Source organism: Medicago truncatula, chromosome 1, assembly GCF_003473485.1.
Source record: "Medicago truncatula cultivar Jemalong A17 chromosome 1, MtrunA17r5.0-ANR, whole genome shotgun sequence".
NCBI lineage: Eukaryota > Viridiplantae > Streptophyta > Magnoliopsida > Fabales > Fabaceae > Medicago > Medicago truncatula.
In genome coordinates this window covers 955,974-966,705 of record NC_053042.1, presented here as the reverse complement: position 1 = coordinate 966,705, position 10,732 = coordinate 955,974, and the positions used below count along the sequence as shown (strand labels likewise).

At 29.7% G+C, this 10,732-nt stretch overlaps 1 protein-coding gene across 1 annotated transcript; it reads right to left on the bottom strand.

The window, feature by feature from the left end:
- Window positions 1–5,943: 5,943 nt before the first annotated feature.
- On the bottom strand, window positions 5,944–7,416 carry LOC11433326 (BURP domain-containing protein 3). Its single transcript, XM_024776378.2, has 3 exons — window positions 7,296–7,416; window positions 7,062–7,167; window positions 5,944–6,758 (listed from the first exon to the last, which is right to left on the bottom strand). Exons 1-3 carry the CDS (start codon window positions 7,332–7,334, stop codon window positions 6,001–6,003), a joined length of 903 nt encoding a protein of 300 aa, XP_024632146.2. The 5' UTR covers window positions 7,335–7,416; the 3' UTR covers window positions 5,944–6,000.
- Window positions 7,417–10,732: the final 3,316 nt, after the last annotated feature.

Genomic DNA, 10,732 nt, shown 5'->3' with positions numbered 1-10,732 from the left:
AATTTTCTTTTGGGTGTTCCGCCTATATACGGTGCCTTCACTTTGTGTTTTCTGTTAAAGATTTGTGTTATAAACATTGAGTTTCATATTTGTAAGGTTCAACTAATATATCTTTAAATTTCTGTAAAATAATTATTATTTTTATTGATAATATTAATATTTTCATTTTTTATTTTTTATTTTTAATTAAATAATTTTGTTATCCATATTGTACTGATTATTATATTTGAATGTACTGCAAATTCAAGTATATTGACTATATCCCTAAAAAAAACAGTATATTGACTATATATACCCCTCACATATCGAATTTTTTTCAAGTTGTGAACCACGTACCCAAACTCATACCACGTACCGAAGCGAATGGCAAGCTTTAGATGTAAAGAACAAGCTTACTTCCATTGATGGATCTACTCCAATTTCCAATCCTTTTGATTTGAGTAAAGGTGTGAGAGCGTTGCAATCCCCTTATTCATTCTTGGATCATCAATTATGTATTGCATAAATGATTGTTTTGTTGGTGTAGGCTCCTAACTTACACTCACTGATGAGAGAAAGAGAGCGTTCAGAACGTTCTATTATGTTATGAGAATAGAGAAGATGAAGAGAGTTTTGTTTATGGTGAATTGTAAAACTATAAACTGTATTGTATTATGATTATGATACAAGATATTGAGTTATATCAACGGGATACAATCTCAAGTACTTATAGGCTAAGTGGAGTTTCTTGCACTACAAGCCACAAACAAACTAACTAACTAGTTAGTTACTAACTAACTAACAAACATAATTGGATTTATCCACAACATGTTTTCATAAAAACACCATTGATGTATGGGAGGATAAAAAATAACAGTTTTTGAAAGCTGGTCGAATTCACATGTCGACTTCATGTTCTGCTATTAACAAGCTCAAGTAAGGTTACAAATATCTTCTAGATTATTACTTTGCACAAATAAAATCCTTATGGGAGGAGTTGAACTCGCGTAGACTTATGCCCATTTGCACTTGTGTACATCAATTGTCATTGAAGTTATGCGTGCATCAATAAATTATCAAATGGAAGATAAGGTTATTCAAATTTTTACTTGATTGAATGAACAATTCTCAGTAATTTTTTTTAAAGGTTAAATTCTCACTAGTTACAACTCATGTTTTGTTAATGGATCTACTCCCTTCCATTAATAAAGCTCACCAATGAAAGGGACTGGCAGAGGTCATGGTCCCCTCATATATTTTTTTAATTTTTTTAGACTAGTAGTGGTATGCTATTATATTTTTCAATATATATATTTATTTTTTAAGATTTATATATGATATTGTATAATGAGTCTTTTTGACTTAAATATATTAGTTCATAAGCATTTAAGTTTCTACAATTAAAAGTCTTTTAACAAAGTAAAATATAAAACAAACAAGAAAAATAGTTTATAAGAAGAAAATGTTTTTTTTTTTATAATTTATTAAAAGAAAATATTAGCTCTTTTTATACTTGTTTTAACAATATTAACTTGGGTATTTCTTATAATTTTTTACCTTTTTTTTCCGTAAGTTGTGTGTTTGAAAATTTATTTTTTCTTTATTAAATTATAATTTAATTTTGGTCCCCTTAAGCCTAATTTCTGGCTCCGTCCTTGAAGCTCACTCTCTTGCTGTTCAAGAAAAAAGCAATAATGCACATTTTACTTCAATCACTTATATTGATGAACCCAACATTCTTGATAATACTTCTGATTCAATAAAGCATCAAGGTCGGTCATGACAAAGGGAGTTCTGGTGGCTCCCACATTAAGAATTGCTCCAAATATTACTTGTAAAAGTGACTGATTCAGTATCAGGAGTAGAATTACGAGGAGCCATGGAAGATCAAAGAAAATGCAAGAGGCAAGAAGAACAGAGCAAGAAAATCTTCAGAAGCAAAAAGGAGAATCAACAAGAAAGAGTGATTGGAAAAAAAATTCAATCGAACAACAAGAAGAATCAGTAACAAGAACCAAGAATCACGGTGGATATTCAACAATTGCAACACCGGAAAACCAGAAAAATCGATCGGAGAACAATCGGAGAAGAAGGTGCAACAGAAGAGAAAAACGGTTACAGACCGTTATGGATCATAACAACCTTTCCCTTATTGGGAGAAGGCGCGTGATACCATATTATGAAACAAGATAAAATAAGTAAAAGTGAATTGTTATTGATGATTGAATGATTACAAGGGTATATATACATGAATCAGAGTGCATCATAACCTAGTATGTTTATGCAGTAGAATATAAGAAACCTAGTTATCATAACACGATTTTGGCAATCGCGACACGATTTTGACATTATCAGGGCACTATATGAGCTTCACAATTCATTTTTTAGGGAGAGCTTCAAAAGAGAAAAAACTTGGGAAATCAAAGGAGGTAACTTTATGGTTGAAGGTCTTTGATTAGGATTCTCTTGGGTTGGGAAACATTTGTAAACACCTTGGGTGAGTGAAAATCAATGAGTGTCTTGTTCTTTGGTGATATTGGAAAAAATGATAGAAATTAGGGTTTGTTCTTTGTGAGCTTGTTGAAGCTAATTTCTTGTAACCCTTTTGGATCTCTTTGTAAAAACTCATTAATAGTGGATTAGAGAGACCAACCTCTTCCCCAAGGTAGGTCAAGTTAGACCGAACTGGGTAAACATTTCTTTGTGTGTTTGTTTCTCTTCTCTCTTTATCTTTTGTTTGTGGTTTTGAACTTTTCACTTTGATTATCTATATTAGATCTAAGTTTTGTTGTTGTTGTTGTTTGTGATTACTTTGATATTGGTTACCACTTCCCTTTACTCCACACATCATAGTTTATTGATGTGATTTTGAGTCCGAATTCACAACAGATCTCAATAACAAAATTGTGTAACTATTTGTATTGCATTATTATGTTTTCTACTAATAATTGTGCTATTCCAAGATATGACAACCTAGAGGATGATTTGTTTGGGTGATCAAGTGGATGGTCCATAGAGATTGCTGGTGAACGCACGCTCTGGTTCTTGATGAAGTTCACTCTTTTCCTATTAATAAAATTGACAATATTTCTTGTAATTCCAACTGTCCACTAAGAAAATGTCTCATATGAACCAATAATACCCTCCTATTTCATTTGATGATAAAGCAACTTGTAATATTTGTCACTGTGCAAAACAAAAGAAATTGCCTTATTGCATCAGCGAATCTCATCCTTTTTCTAAATTGGAACTATTATACTTTGATAAATGAGAGCCTCTTTTCATTAATTATGTTCATGGACATAAATATTTTCTCACCATTTTAGATGACTATAGTAGATATGTTTGGACTATAGTTGTAAATATGTTGGAAAGTATGTGTTAAAATGTGTATTGCTAGTAGTATTATTCTTCAAATATGAGATTTCTTTTCATGTTCAAATATAATCACTATGATTGAAACTCAACCCAATATTGCACATACAGTAGTCAAAACAGATAATAGACCTGAGTTCATGTTTCATAGTTTTTATGTCTGTAAAGGCATCCCTCGTAAAAATTCTTGTGTGAAAACACCTCAACTAAATGGGAGGGCTGAGAGAAAACATTAACATATTTTGAAGTGAAAAACTATTTGGGAAACACTAATATTAATTAATTAATGTGTCCCCGTAAAAAATAAAACAACACTTGATAAAAAAATTTGGGAAAGATAAAATTATTTTTAATTGCAGCGGTAATAATGACCATTTCGGAATTGCATTATAAGCTATTTGAAGTCCATCCATTTCAGATTATAATGGTGGCACTAACGAAGTGAGTAGTTTGTATTTACCATAAATAGGCAAAAAAGGGAAACAACCCTTTGTTTTTACATTCTATTTTGAATGTATCAAAATTACAAATTAAATATTTTTGGTTTAAATACATTTTTGGCCCCTTAACTTTGCATTAGTTGCGATTTTTGCCCCCTATTAAAAAAAAAACTACATTCCATCTCCTTAACTTTTCTTTCTTTTGCAACTTTCAATTTTGATCATTCAAAATCAACCATTCAAGACAGTAAAAACAAGTGGGGTGTTTTGTTGAACAAGTTTCAGATTTATAGAGCAAAGAATATGGCTTGGGACTGGTTTCTTGATCTTCTAATATCTTGAGTGGTTGACTTTGAATGATCAAAATTGAAAGTTGTAAAATGAAGGAAATTTAGGGGGATGAAATGTTTTTTTTTGAGGGAAAAATGATTTTTTTAATAAGGACCCAAAATCTCAACTAATGCAAAGTTAGGGGGTAAAAAGTGTATTTAAGCCAACATTTTTTTTCATGATCAATTTAGTCCACGTGATTAATAACCACCAAAGAGGCATTAGGGATGCGTTAACAATTTCAATACATTTATATTGACAACTCCTCATATATTTAGAGACAAAAATGGTTGTTTGCTCTAGAAAAAAGTTGACCAAGCTTAATTGACCATAAACAAGTATAAAATAAAACTAGAATGCTCCACATTTTGCATATAGATCACACATAGATTTAATAAAATAAGAGAATACTTCCTCAGCTATATTTATAATCAAGAAAATACTTTTTAAATTCATTGAATATATAATATATATTTGTGCTTTCTTTTTGGTAGTGTATATGATATACATTTTTGCTTATAAATATGATTGAAAAGAGTAAATATTAATGTAACTATTGAAAATAGAGTGTGTTTCTGACACTTCTCAAGAACATGCTAAAAAACCTTATCTTTCTAACGCTCACTTTTTACTTTATGAAATTTATGTGTAAACTATAAATAAAAATATTAACATATATAAATGATAGGCTAAATTACCTTTATGCCAATTTTTTTTTTTTAAAGAACCTTTATCGTCAATTAATTTGCACAGGTTTCAATTACTCCCCACTCATTGTATTTCCTTTAATGTTTCTGTGGCTGCTAGAAACTATAGATATACCTGCGGATTTTCCGGCGGAAATTAATCCGCATGAATACCTGAGGATTTTCATGGGGTTTTCGTTACACTGCGGAACTTTCCTGCGGATTTGGGACCGCAATAACATCCGCAGGTAAATCTAACTTTTGCGATGTTTTAATATAAACTTAGCATGATGGTTATTCGTTACAAACAAACGATGGAAAACATATAATCAAATTAAAATTATCATGTCCTCCTGAGCTTAGTTCAGTTGATATGGACAATGCATAAAAATATGCAAGGTCCGGGGTATAGCTCAAATCCCGGCCACCACAAAAAAAAATAAAAAAATTAAAACTATCATCGTGTGTTTTTGAAATTCTTTAAAATCGATAGACAAGTTTAGGGTGCAACATATCTATACTATATATAAAGAAAACAACTCTCTTTCAGCTCTTTTGGGCTGACTTTTTCTCTTTCTAAAAGTACTCTCAATTTTGAATACAAATAACACATGAACAAATAGATAAGAATAAATTTAAATATTAAAAAAATGTAACAAACACGATATAAATATAAATATATATGTATGTTTTTTTTTCTTTATCATTTAAAAAGTCTAACAAATTTAGATTATATTTTTTTTTTTATATTGTTGGTGCATTGAAATAAATAATTATGGTTAGTTTGATTTGTTATAACTTGAAAGCAACAAACATTTATAGTTTTAGTTTTAATCCAAATCAAAATTTCATAAAAAAAAACACCGTTAATAATTTTTAAACGTTAGCACAATAAAAAGAGTGAAAAGACGCCGTCTAACATGCCCGTCTTTTCGCTCGTATTAATAATATAAAGTACCTTATAAAAGCATATATAGAGTAATTAAACATTATTTTTATTTGGACACACAAGTCTTATTTAAAGTTACATTGAAGACCATTTTACAACCATACTTGAGAGGAGATTTGAACTCAGTCTCTATCGTAGGACATTCAAAGTAACTTAATTTATAATACAGCTATTAATTATTTTTGAAGTAGCTTCTATATATATATAGTGGTAATTATTGACGGAGATGAAATTGGTGGTTTTATTTTGAAAACCAAACAACATGACCCTGTGGTAAGAAGTGGCAAACTGGAACAGTTCCAGGTTGAATTTTGAGTACTTGAAAAGCCAAATGTTTAGGACTCCATTGTGAAGTATCAGAGTGGCAAATAGCAACAGCTTTAACTTTGGTTCCATCAACACCTTCCATAGGCAAATAGTAAACTTTAGTTGCACGTAGTTTGTGACAATAAAACACTGTATATGGATAATCCATTGGATGGCACACAACAATTTTGTTCTCACCCAACTTCTTAACTCCTTTTGCTATTATATATTGTTGTATATCACTTTCTTTGTTCACTTCTGTTGAAACAGCTTCAACATTGTTTCCAAGCTTAGAAGTAGTGAAATCAACCATTGACTCTAATGATGTTACACAACTCTTTTCCTCTCCTTCGATAGCAGGCATTTCACAACTACCAATGGTGTTTTTCACAATTTCATATTCCGCCGATCCTTGCTTGATGGAGAAGTAGTTAAGGATGTTTTCCACTTTGTTTGATGAAAATGGTATGGAATTAGCAACTTCACGAGGCAAGAATGTTGCTCCATAATCTGAGGTCTTTGTGAATTGCATGTTCAATTTTGTACCATTATGCAAGTCCTTTTCAAAGAAGAACAAAGCCAGATTTCGATAATCATGTAATTGTGTATCACTTGCATCATATGGCCAATATATAAAAAGCAGCTGTTGCACCCTGCCGGCATTTCCAACATCCACCCATGTTCCACCCTTTCCTACATTTTCAAATTAATTATTATTAAGTTAAAAGAAATCTCAAGCTCAAAAACAAAAAATTTAATTATTTACATATTTTTCTAGGGTTTACACCGGCTAATTATTTGTGTGAGATGCGACCTAATTTTTACCAACTGAATCAACCTTTTCGTTAATTATCATGTTCATTTTTTGCCATCAAATTTAGCTTCTCTCTTTATCAAAGTAAACATAAAATTATATAATCTGTAAATATATAATTAACAAAAATAAATTGACTGAAAAACAAAATAAAAAAATATAGAAATGAAGTATCTACTAACTTGGGTGAAGGATATCTGTGATGGCTTTTGGAATTTGAGTTGTGGGAAGTTTGGACTTCCAATACAATTCAGGTGGTAAGGCAGCATGAGTTGCCACAAGTGCAAGCTGCAATACAACATTTTTCATATTTTAGTATTTACTTATGAAATGAAATAATGCTAAAAAGGTAATATATGAAAAAAGTATATATGCTGAAACTTGATAGGTTAGAAAATTTGGAAACGGGTGCTTACATTGAGAGAGATAAAGATGGATAGGTAAGGAAACTCCATAAGTGAACTGCAACGAAATGGTAAGTGAAAATAAAGATGGTGAAGTTGAAGAACTGAAAGCAAGATAGAATGAAGACCCGTAATTAAGTGGGCTCACACACCATATATATATATATATATATATATAATGATGAAGGTGTATTCCCGTGAATTTAGCGCAGTTGGTAGGGATATTGCATATTATATGCAGGAGGCGGAGTTCGAACTCCGCACACTCCACTTCTCCACAATTAAATTGTGTAAGCTCTAGCCATTAAAAAAGTATTTATTATGTTACTTTGACAAAAAAAAAAAAGTATTTCATCATACTCCATCTAAAATGAAATAATATAAAAAAAAAAAAAAATGTCACTTTGAAAAGTCAATGTATATGATTAAAATATAATTCACATACATCAATATTTTAATTACCTATTTCAGAAGAAAAAAAAAAATCAATATTTTAATTACCATTTTTGTTTACATTCATTCCGAAACATAGAACCCTCAATAATTTTTTCTTACATAAAAGTATATTGGCTCTTCTAGATTTTTCAATAATTTTTTTTTATTATTTCCTCCCGTTTATTTTTTTTTGTTCAGTAGTATAATAGATAGAATTCACTTTTTAAGGTTAATAAGTAGGATGTTCGGAGTTTGAACTCTAACCTCTGCATATAACAATGAATTGTATCTACCAATTGAGTTATACTCAGAGGATCCCTCTCCTATTTATTACTCTATTTTATATCGATTCTTTTAATCTTTCTTTCATTTGTCATTAATGAAATATTATTTCTTTCAATCCAAAATTAATTATATTTTTTAATATTTGTGAAATGTCAAATAAACTTATAATAAAGGCTTAATTGCACTTTTGGACCCCTATCTTTCCAAAAGTTGCGGTTATGGATCCCTAACTAATTTAAATACAAAACAGCCCCATATGTTTTGATTCTTTGACAGTTTTGGCCCCCAAAGGCAAAATAAAAAATTTGACACATGACACCTCACTTAGGGTGCCACGTCAGCGTTGACCGAGTCAACACTGAACTGGGGTTCAAAACTGCCAAAGAATCAATACCTAGGGGGCAAATTCTATGGTACACCCAACAATTTGAGTGTATTGGTACACCAAATCCTTAAATTAATAGTTAAATGAGTTATTTTTTGTAGGAAAAAAATATTTTTCATCACCTATAATTAGAATAACTAAATCTTATTTAACAAAAACGTCAACACAATAAAATTCGATTTTTCTGAATTCATATTACTCATAATAGAGAATTTTGATTATTTTTTACAATAAAATGTATAAAAATTTAGTATGATTTTTCTAAAAAATGAAATGATGTTCTTTTTTATAAAATGATATTTTCTAAAATATATATGTCAACAAACACCAATTTTCTTTCATAAAAAATGATAGTTAATTTATAAAAATTGTAACGAGAGTACCGGTACACCTTAATTTGCAGGTGTACCATAGAAGTTCCCTACATAGGAGGCTGTTTTGTATTTAAATTAGTTAGGGGTTCATAACCGCAACTTTTGGAAAGATAGAGGTTCAAAAGTGTAATTAAGCCTATAATAAAATATTAAAATAATGTGGGAGTATCACATATACAAGGACTCTCTCTCTCTCTGTGTGTCTGTGTCTTTGTGTGTTCGAATGAGAAAATACTTATCCGTCTCAAAATAAGTGAGACATTTGATCATATATAAGTGAAAGAGAAAGAAAAATAATTTTAAGTATTTTTATAAGTATTGATTCGTTCACCAATATCATAAATACAAAGTGAAAGATATTGAATTAGGAATGATGAATTTTTTTAAGAGATGAAATTATTATTAATTGAAGTGCATAATATTGAAAAAATGTAATTAAAGATGTCGGTTGAATGTGCCGCCCTCCCAGTAAAACTAGCGCACTACCCTCGTAGATAGTGAAGCAAGGCTTAACACTGTAGGCCATATCATTTTTGCAATACTTTTTTTTTAGAAGGAATTTTTCCAATACTTATCTTGTGCAATGTAATTCACAATCAATTAAACTCAAATTATCAAATTATTTAAAGAAATTTATTCCTTTACCTTTTTGTCTATGTGTGTGTATATATACACACACAAGCTTTACTTAGTTCAATAGCTTAAACAATCCCTAAAAGGTGTACCTATAATGCTTTATTGGTGTAGTTAAAGAACCCATAAACCCTAGCAAATAGACGAGTACTAACATGTCTGTATATTCCCTTTTTTACCGCTTCATTGCATGTAGAAATAAATATTAATTCTACCATAAAAAGTGCATCTTTATATATTGTTATGTTATAAAAAAATAGATGTTACTATTAATTGATTTATTGAAAGGTTTTTGTTTAAATTGAAGTTGTCAAAATCTTATTTGTAATTTACTATATCACGTTGATAGATTATAGGATCTTGTTTTGGTTCCTATCAAAAAAAAAAAAATTACAAAAAAAATTTATTATTAATTTTGTAACAAAAACATTTAAGTTTAACAAAAAAAATGTAAAATGACACCAGGCTTTATATAACAAAAAATGAGTTCTTTTGATTAGGCATCGAAACTCTAAGGAATGATCCTGCTTATAATTTAACGATCAAAATCCCTTCAAAAAAAAACGATCAAAATGTAACCAAAATATTTAAAAAATATCAAAGTGATTTTTTTTGAAGGAATCATAGTGAAAATTAAAAGACCAACATTATGTCTAATATGAATATCTAAAAAATATTTAAATGAGGACATTTACCATTTTCAATAGAAAATGAATGTGATAATAATAAAAAATTAAGATTAGTTTTTTTTTATTAAAATGTATTAAAAATTGTAAGGTTCATTGTTGGATCCAGTCCATATTAGATTGCCCCAAGAACCAAAGTATAATTTAAACCTTTAAAAAAATAATTGAAAAAATGAAAAACATAAAGTAATATTTTACAAAGAAATAACATAATCTGCAGCTGAAACAATTTTGTTTTTTATATACTGTTAGGAATATCTGGATCTAGGGAATGTTTGCTAGATTAAGTCGATTTTGCTTGATTGGAAGTAAGTGACTACCAAAGTGACACACTTTTTCTAGATTAAGTCGATTATTTGGACGGAATTGATTAACTGGCCGGTGCTTCGCAGAGAGACTGAGAGAGTGTACTATAAACAAGAAAAATAGAGAGATATGGGTAATTTTTAGCCAATTTTTTTTTTTGGGATCACCCTTTCACATCACTTTTTATCTAAATAAGTGGTTTTCTCAAAAATTCAGTTTTTCTTTTTTATTTTATTTTTCTCTTGATTTCAATGTCCAAGTGCAAAGTTGTTTTATTCTTCGTCTTGGTGCAATGTTGCTACGTGTTTGATTTTTGTTGCAACATTCGTTTGGTTGAGATTGATA